Below are 18,124 nucleotides of genomic sequence, written 5' to 3' on the forward strand. Positions count from 1 at the left end.
TTAAATAGTTGGAGGGTAGAACTGTCATTTTACCAGAAATTAGTTAGTGGAACTAACAAGTTGTTAAAACTGTTAGTGTAACTAATTTCAGTTAACTAGTATAACATAGTGTATATATATACACACTAATTGTAATTAGAAGAAGTAGCTGAAAAATAAAAATATCTTGGTCCTCTCTCACTTTGCTATTTCTCTGCTCCTTTTCTCTTCTCCTTATTGTTCATCTTCATCTTCATCTTCATCTTCTTCTTCTTTCTTTCTTCAATATGTACAACTCACGTTTATCTTCAGTTAGTATTCACTTTGGGCAAAGTTCCCACGATTTTTCCAAAATTCTGCCACCATTAAAAATATTTAATACTGTATAAATAATTTGCCTTTTTTTTTCTCAGCTATCAATGTTGAAAATTTGTTTACGCACCCAACATTTCAACAGTGATCAACTTGCGAAGAATAATGTAAAAAGAAATAAAATTCGTTTCTTAATTGAGGTCATATTTAACCGTCGTAATAGATAACATGTCTTATTTTTAATATTAGAGATCTTATAATTTATGTAATGCTTATCTGTAGAGTTATCAATATAAATATCCCTTGACTGATCTAATAATATAAAAGAAAAATTACAGTAATGATATAAATAATTTGAACTCCAAAAAAATAATAATCATGATAACATATGAGCGGTGTGTAACTGTTCTGTCATGTTCATTAGGGTTTCAAACTTACAAACGATTGAAGCGGAAATTGAAGGTGCAATGTAGCAAGAATAAGACATGGCAGAGCAGACAAGGCAAAGGATACCAAATATTGAGAAATCAAACGAGTTACTCCTCACTAGTTGCACCAAGACAAACGACACTTTACTGGGGCTGCAAAGGGAAAGGAGGATGGGGAGTTGGAATTTGGGATTCACTTCCCAATTAATAAACCACTAGAATAATCATGTTAACGTCGTATATGAACCATACTTATTATGGAAGCACACTATTGTTAAATATTGTCTAATGTGAAATATCTTATGTACAAGTCAACAAGCATGATCTACTGTAGTCCCTTTAAAACATGCTGCTGCACTAAGTTTGTAAGCCTCCAGCATAAAAATTTGACTCCACAGTGGAGTCTCCAGAATATATTTAATTGGCAACGAAATGGTATCTGGAGTCGACATAGGTCTCAACATCCCAGAGGAAAGACCCAAAAGTTACAGCCTCCAAAACAAGCCGCCTCAGCCCACCAAAACTGATCTTAATAAGTTCATCTTTAGAAGAGTCAATGGTGCCTTGAGGGGTGATAACAATCTCAGGTCTACCAAATAGTGCTTCGGTGTGTTTCTCAATCATGCCTATGGCCTCTCTAGATCTGATGGTTGCATATCTCTGGAGGGTCTCCCCATCAAATGACATCACATAGTTTCTCAATCTTGAGGGCTTTATCCCCTGGCCAAAACCTCCAGGACTCACACCACCTGCAGACCATGATGTCAATTCTGGATGGGATTGTGTTGTTGACCTGAAAGAGGTATCACTCCTATCAACAGACCTGATATCCTCCCCTGCCACTTGCTGGAGGCTATTATCTTCGTCATCCACACCCTGAGGAAGGACTTTCATGCTCTTTTCCAGCTGAAACCTCTGGTCCACTCTCCTGAGAAAATATCCATACATAATTGATGCTGCATAAACTTGGCCTACTCTTAATTTACTTATTTGTGCCACTGAAGAATTATCACCCAATCGATTTCCTAGAATGAGAGAAAGGTGGTTTTGAATCATCTCATTAGCTTCTGGCGAATGAAGATGCTCAAGCTTATCATCTTGGCTGGGCCATGTATCAATTCGACCAGAAGGTTCAGATGAAGATGGACTGATCGCAGGAACTAAAGATACATTGGCATCCATAAATTTCTGCACCACCAAGGCATATAATATCTCTTCCAATGTCTTTTTCCTTTCATTTGCCTTAACCTCAGCAATTCTCCTGATAGTTTCGAAAGCAACCATGCAACAAGTTAGACCTCACAGCAGTGATAAATACCACAACAGAAGAAAACAATGTTTTTTGGGGGAAACCCCTGGGGGAGGTGGGGATGAATTTTAAAGAAGCCTAAACCAACCTGTACAAGACAATGTCAGTACCGGCAGGAGATGGTTCTTCCTTCTGCTGCTCTGCATCACGGTCAGTTTTAAGCTGTTCAAGTTGCTGATCTACAGCAGCTGGGACAAGATGTGGGTGACTTGTCAAAATCTGAGAGAGAAATTGGCCAATTGGTGATTCCAACTGAAGTGGAGCAATAGGGGCAGCTGAACCTCCAGATTCAGAAGGTGATACAGATGCCCTGATCGCAGTATATTTTCTGCTACCAAAAGCCACTTTCCTGTTACTCAACTTCACATGAGAAATTGAGGGATAAAGCTGCCAAGAAAATGACCAATACATTAGGCGTCAAAGACAAATTTCAGATCATAAGGTTTCTAATTTATGCCAACTAGATAAAAGAACTTGAATAGATAGTTTTGCACAAGGGAAGCTCTTTATTAACTGAATAAAGATGTTTCAGTGTCATATCCAAGTGGAACACATGGACTACAAAGAACTAACATGGGATTACACAGGTCAATGCATGTTGAGGCACCTCCCTAATTGGAAAAATCAGCAACAGGAGGATGCAGACAGATATATTTACACAGCTGAATAATTGCATGCTCAAGGCATAAAATTTGCAAGGCTACCATATACGACCACAACATTAAGAATAAAGGAGAAACAACAATACGAGTAGGCATACCCCAATTTTTCTTTTTTGGTAAATCTGCAGAAACCATTTTCCTATATGATAGACGAGGAAAGATTGAAGGAACTAGAGGTAAAGAAGAAACTGCAACAAGACATCAGCTATACTAACACTAATTCAGAGAGCAGTGGCAACTGGAAGCACAGCTACATCACTATGTTTTACATACCATAGGTTAATAGTCAAAAAGGGGATGTCTATATAAATTATGGATACATCTTATTTTCGACAATCTATAGTTTTAATGTGCTCCGGAGGCAGTGGTGGAGCCAGGAATTTCGTTAAGGGTGTTCAAACTTTAAAAGAGTGAATAATATTTTTTTTCGCAAAGTGGGTGCACAAAACATTTTTTTTTTACTAGTGAGTGAGTACATCCAAATTGTAAATTAAATTACATATCATTAACTAAATCATACGAAAACTTAAATTATAAAACTATCAATGGTATAAATCAAAATTAACGGAGAAACGTCAAGAAAAACAATCTTAGCTACTAGTTGAATACACTCCCTCTAGTTCATATTAAGTGAATTGTTGAGACTTTTTCATAATTTAAAATAAGTGAATTTTTTAAAGTTCAAGAGAATTGTTAAGGCTTTTTCCCTCATATTTACCCGTACTTTAATGATATTTTTAACAATTTTCTATTTTCTAAAAAATAGTTTAAAAATAATCAAAAGGATAATAGTGGAAAGTAACCTTTAATTTTTTATCTTTAAATGTAATTTCTTAGGGCTGTGATAATCTAACAATTCACTTCATATGGATTGAAAATATAAAGAAACAATAAAATCTTAATTTTTAGAATAATAAATTCATTGAATGAAGTGCAATAAAATTTAAGGCTAGAAATAGAAAGACGGGTCAGCAATTTCTGTTTATTTCCTTTTTTGTGTGTGTGTGAAAAAAGGTTGTGTTAAAATGCAGCTGGTGTGGATCTAACCAGGGACTTTAGAGACTTAAAGGAACACGCTTACCACTAGACTACCAATCCCTGTTGTGCTTTAAGGTGTTCATTTATTTATATATCCACATAATAGAAAATGTTTTACCTATATATACGATCTAATTTTCCGGCGAAGGGTGTTCGGCTGACCACCCTTAATGGGCTGTAGCTCCGCCCCTGTCCCGAGGCATTACATACTACCACCACCTCTCCAATATAACAAACACATAGGTGTCATAAGATAAAAGGAGAATTCTCCAACAATAAGATAAAGAACTATACAGTTTCATAAAATTAAAGAGAACATCATCAAGAAATGACTAAGAGCTTGGTGATATCTTTTTTTTTAGGATAGCAACAATTAGTCAGGTTTTCAGCTTTTGAAAAGATGTTTTCGCTACAACTCGAAAATAACTACTTCAGTTTTTTCCTATAAGCACAATAGATTTTAAAAAGGATCGATGAAGCAGGACATAAGTAGAAATAAATATTAAATGGAACATGACAAAACAAGTTAAAATTTAGTAGGTTAAGATTGATCTTGTCTTACGCCACCATGGTCCTTTTAATCATCCATTTCGCATATTTACTTTCTATATTCGAACACCCTAAATGAAAATCCCACCTCCGCCACTGCTTCAAAAGTGTCACAAACTTATATCTTGAAACCCTATCAGCACTATTTGTTACAAGTAATCTACAACAACAACAACCACCCAGTGAAATCATACAACGTGGGGTCTAGAGATGATAGAGTGTACGCAGACCTTACTCCTACTGGGTAGGACGGCTGTTACAAGTAATCTAAAACATCAAAAATATCTTCTATTTGGATTAATATATCATGTTTACACCAAAAATGGAACAAAGCTAGACAATTCATAGTTTCTTCATTATCCGGAGAACAAGGGTCTTATTACTTGCATCATTCTCCGGTTCATTAAGTGGAGATATTGGACCAGAACTAAAATAAAAATAAAGCAGATGAGTACGAAAAACAGAACTTAATAATACCTTGATTCCAGAAGGAGACATCCGAAGCTGTGACCCGACTCGAACAAAATCGGACCGACCAAGAGACGCTTTGGTGGATTTGTTACAGATGATTAAACCAGATCGGAAAGCAGTGGCAGTCTCCATTCTGAAGCAATCGACAAAGTCACAGCAACAATCAGCAAAACCGAAAACCCTAAATCATTTCTAACGGCAGAGAAGAATGAGAATTGAGAAATAATTGACAGAAAATTAAAGAAAAAACACTTACGGAAGAATATAGGAAGCAGTAGCAGATAATTATTAGGGATTTGAAGGGTAAGTTTCAGAATGTTCAACGCAAAAGGCTGAATGTATATAATGGACTTGCCCACTTGTCCCCACTCACCAACCTCACTTGTTTACACAAATGAATATTAATTACATCTTACTTCAAATTACACAAATCACCCACCCAATCTCCTTTCTTTTAATTTTCTTTTAAAAAAATTAAATGTAATGGATAGAGCAATGTCAACTAATTAGATACAACATGATACAATCTCAACTATTAAAAATAAAATTCCATATAAAAGTGTTGAAAATTAAGATAGAAAATTCGAATGTGATTGTACTTTGGTGAAAAAGGCTAGTGGCTAGCCTCCTATTTTTATTATATTATATTATATTATTGTTTTTTTATTGTATAAACGGATTGTTTGGTTGAGAATAAGTTATCTCACGATTAATTATTTTGAGATTAGATATTTTAGGATAAGGTGAAATAATTTATTCCATCATATGTATGGGACAATTTATCACATCACTATGGAATAAATTGTGGGATAAGTTATTGCAAACTTGCCAACTAAACAAGACGCTAAAATTTTATCCCTGAATTATTTCTTTTTATATCAGGATTATTTATGTTTATCCCTTACACCAAACGATCACTAATAGTACTATTTTTTAAAAAAACAACAACTTTTGATCAAAAGATCTATCATAGACAATTTTAATCACATAAAAATATATGAAATTTACAGAAATTTCATTAGTTTAGGAGTTGATTATTTAGATATATTCTAATTTATAATATTATGAATCTTATTCTCACTCGCCTCTTTCCCTATTTTAATATATCTAGTATCAAAAAATATATATAACTAGGTGTATATTCATCAATATATAGTAGAAAACCCTTAATTAGTGCTAAAATACGTAATTATCTAATGTATAGGTAACATTAGAATATATGGTATGAAAGTTTTCTCTAAATATAAGAATAAAATTTGTGTATATTTTATCCTTTTTAGACATCATTAATAAAATTACATCAAATATATTATTATATTTTTTTGTTAATCTAAAGAAATAAAAATTATTAATTGCGTATTGAAATAACTATTTAAATCTATCCTCAATCATAATGGCATCTTTGTCATTTTCTCACTAATGGTACATAAACTGCGACTTGGCCTGATTTAAATTGTTTGAAACTAATTTATATTTTCCATTTTTTTTTCTGGTTTTCGATTTTAGAACCAACAGAAGCAAAGGGAGAATTTGGTAATTGAATAAGGGGGTTGGTAGATCTTTTCTATTAATGGATGGATAGGCATTGGGCTGGCCTCCTCTGAAAGTGATGTTGATTGGTCACACACAATTGTGGTAGCCAGGAAATGTGAAATATGGCTGATGACGCGTTTCATTTCCAATGGAACACCTCTTTTGTGGCTACCTTCATTTATAGTGATAAAAAAATACTACCTAAACTTAAAAGGTAAATTGTATAGAGAAATGGTTAGACCGTTTCTGTTGTATGGGGTGAAGTGTTAGTCAAAATTGCATATTGCGGAGATGAAGATGTTAAGATGGATGTGTGAACATACTAGGAACGACAAGATTAGGAATGAGGTTATCCGAAAAAAGGTGGGAGTGGCCTTTGTGTCAGAAAAGATAAAAGAAGTGAGACTCAAATAGTTTGGACATGTAAAGAAAAGATACGTTGACGCCCCTGTGAATAAGTGTTGGTGTATTATACCACAGATTACAATAAATTACAGTTGAAAAATAAAATGACAAAAATGAATAAATAATTCATTCAGGCTAAGGCGCGGATATTTTGCTCTCTTTAAGGAGATTCAAGTCCACTGCGGCATAATCTACACCGTCCAGCAGTAATACTTTTGACTTGTCCCCTCCAGAATACAACAACCCAACAGTGTCGTGTGACTCAAATAATTCCGGATTAGTTGAAGAGTCCAAAGCTCCACAAAAGAACACCTTCCTTCAATATATAATTACTCTCATGTTATAGTGAATATAGTTGAAGATTTAAAATATTTTCTTTTGTCTCAACTCTCTCTTTCACTACTACACATTACAATATTTTTCACACTTAATATATTTCATCTCATACTTATTTTACATTCCTTTCACAAAGGAAGAAACACCACTATTTATAGATGATGAATTCTTCTTGTCTTGAATAGGAATAAAGTGGATAGTAATCAACAACAACAACAACAACCCAGTGAAATCCCACAACGTGGGGTCTGGAGAGGGTAAAGTGTACGCAGACCTTACTCCTACCAAGGTAGGATGGCTGTTTCTGGGAGACCATCGGCTCAAAAGAAGCATAAAAAGAGGTCAAGTAAGGCTAAGAAGTTCAAATCGATATAGGAAAGCAAATAGGGCTAAGAAGTTCAAAGCGATAAGGCTAAAAAATTCAAAGTGGATAATAATCAATGGAGGAATTATGCCTTCAAAGTTACATATGTTACAAGGCATAATAAGGTACTTAGTGATTACATAAGTTACACCAAGAATAATTGACCACATTCTTGTCAATTTATATCCACTAAAATATGTATTTAATATTTTATTTTAATAATAAAATACATATACACCAACAATAAGTGTGAGAGGTTGTATGGGGTTCCCTTATCTATCATCTCAAACAGGGGATCTCGATTCACTTCCCAGCTTTTGAGATCTTTTCATAAAGGACTGGGTTCAAAGGTGAATCTTAGTATAACCTTTCATCCCTGACAGATATTTAGGCAGAGCGTACCATTCAGACATTGGAGGATATGTTGAGGGCATATGTACTTGACTTCAAAGGTAATTAGGATGATCACTTACCTCTCATTGAGTTTTCATACTATAATAGTTATCACACAAGTATTCATATGGCTCCCTATGAAGCTTTGTATGAAAGAAGATGTAGATCACCAATTAGGTGGTTTAAGGTTGGTGAAACTGAGTTAATTAGGCCTAATTTTGTTCATCAATCGATGGAGAATATTAAAGAAAAGTTAAAGTCTGCACAGAGTCGCCAGAAATCCTATATCAATGTGAGAATAAAAGACTTAGAATTTGAGGTGAATGATTGGGTGTACTTGAAAGTGTCACCCATGAAGGGTGTCATGAGGTTTGGGAAGAAGGGAAAGCTTAGTCCCTAATACATTGGTCCTTACCAGACTGTGAGGAGAATTGAGAATGTTGCTTATGAGTTGGACTTGCCTTCAGAGTTGGCCGCGATTGATCCAATATTCCACATTTCGATGTTGAAAAAATTCTTAGGAGATCCTTCATTAATAACCCTCATAGATAGTATTGGAATAAAAGATAGTCTATCATATAAAGAGATTCCGATCTAAATCCTTGATCGTCAGGTTTGCAAGTTGAGGACCAAAGAGGTGCCTCAGTCAAAGTCCTGTGGAGAAATTAATTTATTGAGGAAGTCATATGGGAAGCTAAAGATGATATAAAAGTTAAATATCCATATCTATTTGTGCCCAATGATGAGAATGTTGAAGGCAATGCCCCTACTCTTGACTTGAATTGATTTGTCTATTTTTGAGTCTGAATAGTTGATAGTCTAGATTGTTTAATTTGGTTGATTGGTTGATTTGATTGAGTCTCGATTGTTATTCATGCCTCTAGTCCATCTTTGTTGCTCTTCATTCGAGGACGGATGATTCCAAGGGGGGATAATGTTACACCCGGTAAAATTATCAAAATACCACTAGAGGATAGCGCACTCGCATAATGTATCATCCATAATTTTTTTGGCCAATTCAAGGCTGAAATATCGATTAGGGGGAAAATCACGTAGGAGAGTGGTCTCGATTGAATTTTAGACCAACCGGGTCAAAAGATAATTTTTTGGGGCAAAAATTACTTAACCAGAAGAGTGCGCGACAGGTCCGCATCACGGACCTACCCCCACCTAGTTCATTTTCTTACTTTGTTCATAAAATTCATTTGGAAAGTGCATTTTTTATGTTGCGCGACTTTTGTACATAAATCGCATTTGACAAATGCGATTTATGTGTATATTTTTTCATACATTTTTTCAGTTTCAGTGAGGGGTTTCCACCCCTCTTATACTTAACCCATGACGGATATAGGTCATTTTCGACCTTATAAGGGTTTCTAAACTCACTCCTTAGACTTTTTACGCATTCAAGCAAAAGAAACTAAGGTCAAAGAGAGGAGAAAGGGCTAGGGTTCAAGGATTTCAAGTCAGAATCTTGCCAATTTGATTGTCTATCTTCATCCCAGGTATGTAAGGCTAAATTAAAGAATGTACCTTGTTCTCCATGTTCTCCATGATTGTGATAGGTTGATATGTGAATGAATTGAGTCTTCATGATTGTGTTTCTTGAGAATTTCCTTAAATTTAACATATTTTACATAATTTTGCATAATTGATATTTTCCACGAACTTATTGCTTGAACAAATTATTTAAACTACTTATTTCATAAACACTAATATTATTTTGACTATTATTGGATGTATATACCTAAGAATTGAGTCTAGAGCCTTGGATTTGTGAATGCATGATTGTGATTGGGATGTTAGCATGATGATAGTCTCGATGACACTTAATAGTCTTTTGTATCTTCATAATTGAACCCAAGTGAATGGTCTCAACTGAATGTTGTCATAAATGATTGTCCAAACTAATCTTCAAAAATGTGATTGAGATCGATTAGATAGTATGGTTGGTCGAGAGGTTTGATTGTGATAGAATTGATGAATTGATTAGAGTCCAATGTGACTAGATGGAATGACTTGTATAAACTATTAATTTGAGTCTTATGAGCATATTGAGTCTTGAAAGGAGTCTTGAACACTGATTTGGGTAGGATGTAGGATTAAACCTCTTAAGTCCCAAATCGATGGACTTTAATTGATTGTGAATCCAATAATAGTAATTCGTCTCTTATCTTGGTAGGGTATTGGATGAGTGTGGCAACGACACCGCTTTATTGTATATCACCGACTCATAGGTGATGGTTGTCGGTTAGAGAAACTCTCATATAGGTCTTGATAGTACTCTGATTGAATTAGATTGAATTGAATTTTATATGATTAGTCTCTATCTAAACCTTATTCTTGCTTTAGACTTATGACATTCTGATTGAGTTCTTGTCTTTTGAGTTGAGTACATTGAGTTGATTGTGGAGATTGAGGTAAGTATTATTGACTGTTTTTCTTTCCTTCTATTTTACATACTCGTACATTCCATGTACTGATGCCTTTTGGCCTGCATCATTTCATGATGCATATACATGTGCTAGAGATCATCAATATGCATACCGTTAAGAATCTGTTCACACTCAACTGATTATTGAGTCCTCTCCTACATTCGGAGGATACCACTTATGTTATTTTGCTTTGAATTTAGTCTTTTCATTCTAATTTGAGGTAGTCATGAACCTGTCATTTGCACCATTAAAAAGTAGTGATAGAGGCTTCATAGACTAGATATAGATAGGTTGATTGTGTATTTCTATTCCTCAAATTATTTTTGTCAGACTATTCTCGTGACATAGATTGGAGTTTGTTTTGTTGGCCTATGACCTTTATTCCTTGAGTTAGATTGTTGATTGGAATTGCCCACCTATTTATCTCTTTATTTTAAGTGTTCTGCTGATTGAATGAATGAACAGATGTGTGACCAGGCCAAGTGGTTCGCTTAGGAGCCAGTAATAGTTTCTGAGTGCCGGCCACGTCTAGGGTACCCTCCCAGAGCATGACACAAACATGCTTGAAATACAAAGTCCAAAAAGCAAATGTAAGTTCTTAGTTTAGCAGCAATGATGTTTGTAGCAAAGGTAGATTCTTGGTTTGGCTGCAACGATGTTTGAGTTGAATAAAACAAAGGACACTCTTCTTCTCACATATGGAGTTATTGGTTCTACTTAACAATGAAGAAAATGATTGAATGTTTCATACACTAAATTGTGGATAAAATTAATATTTTAAAAACTGAAATAGTTTGGGAAAGGATCAAAAGTGCACCAATATTGCAAATATGAGAGACTATTAGTGATTCATATAAAAGAACAAGAATGACTTTGAGTCTTAATCCAAAGATAATGGATCATTTTGGACTTTTAATCGTATTTGAATGTACCTTTTCTAAATATGATTTATACTCCCAATTTAAAAAATACTAACAAAGTCATCCTCAAACATAACATCAAATTTGCTCTAAAAGGGCAATATATCAAAACAGATAGTAAATAATATCATAGATTATATCCTATATAATATCTTCTACCTACTATTACAAATATTTTTCCACTTTATTTTGAAGTTTTGAAGTTGAACTTGAAGTTGGGTTGGTTATAATTTAGAGAAAATACATACAGTCCCCCCTAAACTTATACCTGTTTTTTAAGTAGACACCTAAAGTTTGCGGGGTCCTATTACCCCATAGAACCATTTCCAACCATTATAAAGTCACCACTTTAATCCATTTTCACAGCAACTGTGATATCAAATTTGAGAAGCGCGTGAATGAATAAAATTTAGCTTCAGACTAGTGCATAAATGACACGTAGTATTGCCAATTTGAACCCCCAATTACTGTATCTTCTTCTTTTAAGGAAGAGAGCGACAAATGTGAAGAACTCCCGAATCCCGAGCAAAAGACTTTAGCAGAGTTGAAGTAGTTGTTGAAGATGCTCTTACTGCTCTACCGCCACACCCGCCGGCTAAGCAGGAGGAGAAGAAATCAAAGGCTAAAGCAGTAAAATCAGAGGCTAAAATAATCGAAGGGGATACCAGTTACCGTCGATGAAATTCTTCGCCTGTGGAGAACTTTGTGCAACCAGTTACAATTGAATTTCTCCATTGAAATTCAATTTGAAACAAATATCCATAATTTAAAAAATGAAATTTGATCGATTTACAACGATTTTAAAATTTCTAAAAAATTAATTAAATTGAAGCCATTAAAGAGTGACCAATTTTTGCAGTATATGAAAGATACAAAATGTGCCGAGTAAGCATTTTGGATCAACACCGAAGGACCAATTGATAATTCAAGCATCAGATTTATTCTTTATTTTGCTATAATTTGCAATTGCTCTTTTCTTGTTTATGGTGGCATTAGTTAAAAAAAAAAGAGAAAAGAGTTCCAGAAAGTTTGAGAGGAAAGGAGAGAGCGGAGAGTGAAATGAGTTATCTGGTTGGTTTGATGGTCAAAATGTGAACAAATTGGGGTTTTACTCGATCCTTTATCAAAAGGTAATAAAAAATAAAATTATATATATATTTTTGGAGAGTGAAAACACGCGCTGACTTTGAGACTAACATTGTTGTCAAAATGTTGTATTTATAATGGTTGAAAATGGTTCCATAGGGTAATAGGACCCTCACAAACTTTAAGTGTCTACTTAGAAAACAAGTACAAATTTAGAGGGGATTCTATGTATTTTCTATATAATTTTTGAAAATAATATTTGATTATTAAATATATTTTCTCTGAAAAACATGAAATATAACTTAAATTTCATGGGAAAATATTAATCTTCACATAAAGCGAAAAAATCTCATGGTATTATGTAAGTATATATGGATGTCCACTTACAGCAGTGGATGTGGATGTCTACTTGGGCAAATTGCCCAGCTTTTCTTATCAATTTGCTCACCATTTTTGCCTATATATTGCCAACTTTGGCAACAAACATATATACACATAGACGCACAGAAATATAGATACACGGCAATTCCTCTGCTTTACTTCCTCTTCTGTTCTCCTATTTACTCTCTCATTTATTTTGTCAAGTTGATTTATTTTATAACACGTTATCAGCACGAAGCTTTGCTATTTATTTAAGGTAACAAAAGTGGTAAGAGTTTTATTTAAATTTATTTTCATAAAATGACAAATATTTCAAAAATTAAATTTACTCCTCTTGATATCTCTAGAAAAGACTACTCATCATGGGCACTTGATGCCGAAATTCATTTAGAATCAATGGGTTTGGCAGACACCATTAAAGATGACATTATGGCATCCAATCAAGATCGTGCTAAAGCCGTAATATTTCTCCGTCACCATCTTGACGAGGGGCTAAAATTACAATATCTCACATTAAAAGACCCCCTTAAATTATGGAAAAATTTAAAAGAAAGATATGATCACCTGAAATTGGTCATGTTTCCACAAGCTCGTCATGATTGGCTAAATCTGAGATTAATGGATTTCAAAAATATAACTAAATATAATTATGTTCTATTTAGAATTATAGCTCAGTTAAATTTATGTGGAGAAGAGATCACTGAGCAAGATAAACTTGAAAATACATACTCCACATTTCCACCCGCGAATATGCACCTGCAGCAGCAATATCGCAAAAATGAATTTAAAAAATATTCTGAATTACTTTCTCACCTTCTTATTGTTGAAAGACATAATGAACTATTAATGAAAAATCATGATAGTCGGCCAGTTGGTTCTTTGCCACTCCCTGAAATGAATCAGGCAAATTCTAACCAATGAGAAAGAGGTCATGGCCCCAGTCGTGGTCGTGATCGTGGTCAAAGAAAGAATTTTAATCATGATACTCGGCTGACACCGAGAAATGATCAGCAATATAAAAGCATGGGTAAAAAGCCAGAAGCTTTACCAAAGAATAATTTAGAAAGTGTATGTCATATATGTGAAGGTGTGGGGCACTGGTCGCGGACTTGTCGGTCGTCAAAACGTCTGGTTCAGCTATATCAAGCATCATTAAAAAGGACAGAAAATAATCCAGAGATAAATTTTATCTCTAAAAATAATATTGAGCCCATGCATTTGGATGTAGCTGATTTTTTTAATTTTCCAGACGAAAATATGAATATTGATAGGACAAATACTATGTAAATGTTTTTCTTTTTATCTGTATTAAATATGATGTTTGTATTTTTCTAGTCAATGTAAATAAATAAAATTTATGTAATGTACCATGAGTTAATACTTATTTTATTTCTTATTGAAGAAAATATGAAAATACCTCAAATTTTATTTGGATCAATGACCAATCATGAGAATATTTGTGTAATTGACAGTGGAACAACCCATGCTATATTTAAAGACGAGAAATATTTTTTTAACTTGCTAAGAAGAAAAGCAAATATTACTACAATTTCTGGTAATTCAAAAATGATAGAAGGCTCCGGAAGAGCTACTATAATTCTGTCTAAGGGGACAAAAATTGTTATAAAAGATGCACTATTTTTTTCTAAATCCCCAAGAAACTTGTTAAGTTTTAAAGATATCCGCAGAAATGGATATCACGTTGAGACACTAAATGAAATGAATATTGAATATCTTGGTATAACCAAGATTGTCTCAGGCCAGAAATATATTTTGGAAAAATTACCAACTCTGTCATCTGGCTTATATTATGCAAAAATTAGAGCAATTGAAGCACATACGATCGTAAACTAGAAGTTTACTGATCCAAATACATTTGTGCTATGGCATAATCGAATAGGTCATCCTATATCAATAATGATGAGACGAATTCTTGAAAATTCAAGTGGACATCCGTTAAAGAACCAGAAAATTCTTTGAAATGATGAATTTTCATGTGCTGCTTATTATCAAGGCAAATTAATTGCCAGACCATCGACCCTGAAGGTTGGCATTGAATCTCCTGGCTTTTTAGAGCGTATACATGGAGATATATGTGGACCTATTCATCCACCTAGTGGATTGTTTAGATATTTTATGATCCTAATAGATGCATCATTTAGATGGTCTCATGTGTGCATGTTATCATCTCGCAACCCGGTATTTGCGAAGTTGTTAGCACAAATAATAAGATTGAGAGCACAATTCCCAGATTATCCAACTAAGGACATTCGCCTTGATAATGCTGGAGAATTTACATCCCAAGCATTTAATGATTATTGCTTATCAATTGGGATAAAAATTGAACATCTTGTTGCTCGTGTTCATACTCAAAATGGCCTTGCAGAGTCATTTATAAAGCGCCTACAATTGATAGCAAAACCTCTACTAATGAAAAAAAATTTGTCAATTACTGTTTGGGGTCATGCTATCTTACATGCAGCAGCATTTGTACGTCTCAGACCGACACATTATAATAAATACTCTCCATTGCAATTAGTATTTGGTCATGAACCAAATATAGCCCATTTAAGAATTTTTAATTGTGCGGTATACGTGCCCGTAGCACCACCACAACGTGCAAAAATGGACCCTCAACGAAGGTTGGGCATATATGTTGGGTTTGACTCACCCTTCATAATTCGATACCTTAAATCGTTGACCGGAGACTTATTCACTGCTCGATTTACAGATTGTCGGTTTGATGAAATAATTTTTCCACCATTAGGGGGAGAGAAAAAGAAATTCGAAAAAGAAAAAGAAATTGCATGGAAAATTTTATCATTATCATATTTTGATCCACGTACCCGTACATGTGAACAGGAGGTCCAGAAGATCATCCACTTGCAGAAAATAGCAAATCAAATGCCAGATGCATTTACTGATTTGAAACGGATAACTAAGTCACATATCCCTGCAGTGAATGTACCTATCTAGATTGATGTCCCAAAAGGACCATCTACAAGTATCATAGTTTCTGAATTCCAAACACGCCAGAAGCGTGGTAGATCGTTGGGTTCAAAGGATAAAAATCCTAAAAAGAGAAGCATGAGAAATAATAAAGATGATACTACAATAGAACCTCCTGAAGAAGGTCAAGATTTGAGTAATCCTGATATTCCTGAAGAAATCAGTGAACCCGAGACTCAAATGAATGAAAAACTTTCAATAAATTCTTTCGGTGATGAGATAAATTTAGATCGATCTAAAATCACGGTTAATAATGTTTTTGCATATAATGTTGCACTTAATCTCATGCAAGAAAGTGAAAGTCTTGAGCCTAAATCCGTCGAAGAATGTCGACGTAGATGTGATTGGTCAGAATAGCAAAAGGCAATTCAATCAGAATTAGACTCACTAGCTAAACGTGAGGTTTTTGGACCTGTAATCCAAACCCCTGAAGATGTAAAACCAGTTGGCTATAAATGGGTTTTTGTTAGAAAACTAATTGAGAGAAATAAAATTGTAAGATATAAGGCACGCCTTGTTGCACAAGGATTCTCTCAAAGACCCGGAGTCAACTATGAAGAAACATATTCACCTGTTATGGATGGAATAACATTTCGATATCTCATCAGTCTAGCTGTACATAAAAATCTTGAAATACACCTAATGGATGTAGTTACAGCTTACCTTTATGGTTCACTTGATAATGAAATTTACATGAAAATCATAGAAGGATTAAAATTTCTTGAAGCATGTAATAAATCTCGGGAGATATACTCAATAAAACTGCAAAGATCATTATATGGTCTGAAACAATCAGGGCGCATGTGGTATAATCGCCTAAGTGAGTACTTAATAAATGAAGGTTATATTAATGATGTTATTTGTCCATGTGTTTTTATTAAGAAAACAGAATCAGAGTTTGTCATACTCGCCGTTTATGTTGATGACATAAATCTCATTAGAACCCCTGAAGAGGTCCAAAAGGCAATTGAATATCTAAAGAAAGAATTTGAAATGAAAGACCTTGGAAAGACAAAACTTTGTCTAGGTCTGCAAATTGAACATTTAGCAGACGGGGTTTTTGTTCATCAATCTGCCTACACTGAAAAAATCTTAAAAAGATTTTACATGGACAAAGCACATCCATTAAGTACTCTAATGATTATTCGATCACTTGAAGTGGAAAAAGATCAATTTCGACCTCTAGGAGAGGATGAAGAAATTCTTGGTCCTGAAGTACCATATCTTGGTGCTATTGGTGCACTTATGTATCTTGTTAATGCAACTAGGCCTGATATAACATTTACTGTTAATTTGCTAGCAGGGTATAATTCTTTTCCAACGCGAAGGCATTGGAACGGTATCAAACATGTTTTGCGATACCTGAAGGGTACTATTGGTATGAGTTTGTTTTATACTAACAAAGGTTGCACAGACCTTATTGGTTATGCAGATGCAGGTTATTTATCAGACCCGCATAAAGCTCGATCTCAGACAGGCTATCTATTTACACACGGAGGGACTGCTATATCATGACGATTTACAAAGCAGTCCATTGTTGCTACTTCTTCAAATCATGCTGAAATAATAGCAATTCATGAAGCAAGTAGAGAATGTGTATGGTTAATATCGATGATACAGTTCATCAAAGAAAGATGTTGTCTGAAAAATAAATGTTAAAGTACCCACAATTATATTTGAAAACAATGCTGCGTGCATAGCGCAATTGAAAGGTGGTTTCATAAAAGGAGACCGAACGAAACATATTTCACCAAAATTATTCTTCACACATGATCTACAGAAGAATGGTGATATTGATGTACAACAAATTCGTTTGAGTAATAATCTTGCAGATTTATTCACAAAGGTATTACCAACATCAACTTTTGAGAAATTAAGATATAAGGTTGGAATGCGTCGTCTCCAAAATATCAAATGAAGTTTTCATCAGGGGGAGTAAAATACGCGCTGCACTCTTTTTCTCTTCACCAAGGTTTTGTCCCACTGGATTTTTCTGGTAATGTTTTTAATAAGGCAGCACTCAAGGCGTATTACTAGATATGTGTACTTTTTTTTTTACTAGGCTTTTTCCCACTGGATTTTTCCTAATAAGGTTTTAACAAGACACAATATTTATGGATGTTTACAATAGCTATGTATATTATTTCTTGTAATTTTTTTTATTTACACGTGGACATCCAAGGGGGAGTATTATGCAAGTATATATGGATGTCCACTTACAACAGTGGATGTGGATGTCCACTTGGGCAAATTGTCCACCTTTTCTTGGCAATTTGCTCACCATTTCTGCATATATATTGCCAACTTTGGCAACAAACATGTATACACACAGCCGCACAGAAATATAGATACACGGCAATCCTTCTGCTTTACTTCCTCTTCTGTTCTCCTATTTACTCTCTCATTCATTTTGTCAAGTTGATTTATTTTATAACACATAATTTATTAAAACTAAAAATTATGGACCAAAAGTGTAATAGCGCAATTTGTGGTAATAATACTGTGAAATTTTTC

At 34.3% G+C, this 18,124-nt stretch overlaps 1 protein-coding gene across 2 annotated transcripts; it reads right to left on the reverse strand.

Moving 5' to 3' along the window:
• Positions 1–801: 801 nt before the first annotated feature.
• On the reverse strand, positions 802–5,149 carry LOC129894207 (UV-B-induced protein At3g17800, chloroplastic). Of its 2 annotated transcripts, XM_055969776.1 has the most exons (4): positions 5,005–5,149; positions 4,755–4,881; positions 2,117–2,415; positions 802–1,980 (listed from the first exon to the last, which is right to left on the reverse strand). In XM_055969776.1, exons 2-4 carry the CDS (start codon positions 4,878–4,880, stop codon positions 1,137–1,139), a joined length of 1,269 nt encoding a protein of 422 aa, XP_055825751.1. In that variant the 5' UTR covers position 4,881; positions 5,005–5,149; the 3' UTR covers positions 802–1,136. The 2 variants fall into 2 exon arrangements, with proteins under 2 accessions (XP_055825751.1, XP_055825752.1); XM_055969777.1 differs by lacking the exon at positions 5,005–5,149 and having other exon boundaries at positions 4,755–4,980.
• Positions 5,150–18,124: the final 12,975 nt, after the last annotated feature.

This window comes from Solanum dulcamara, chromosome 7 (genome assembly GCF_947179165.1).
Source record: "Solanum dulcamara chromosome 7, daSolDulc1.2, whole genome shotgun sequence".
Taxonomy (NCBI): Eukaryota; Viridiplantae; Streptophyta; class Magnoliopsida; order Solanales; family Solanaceae; genus Solanum; species Solanum dulcamara.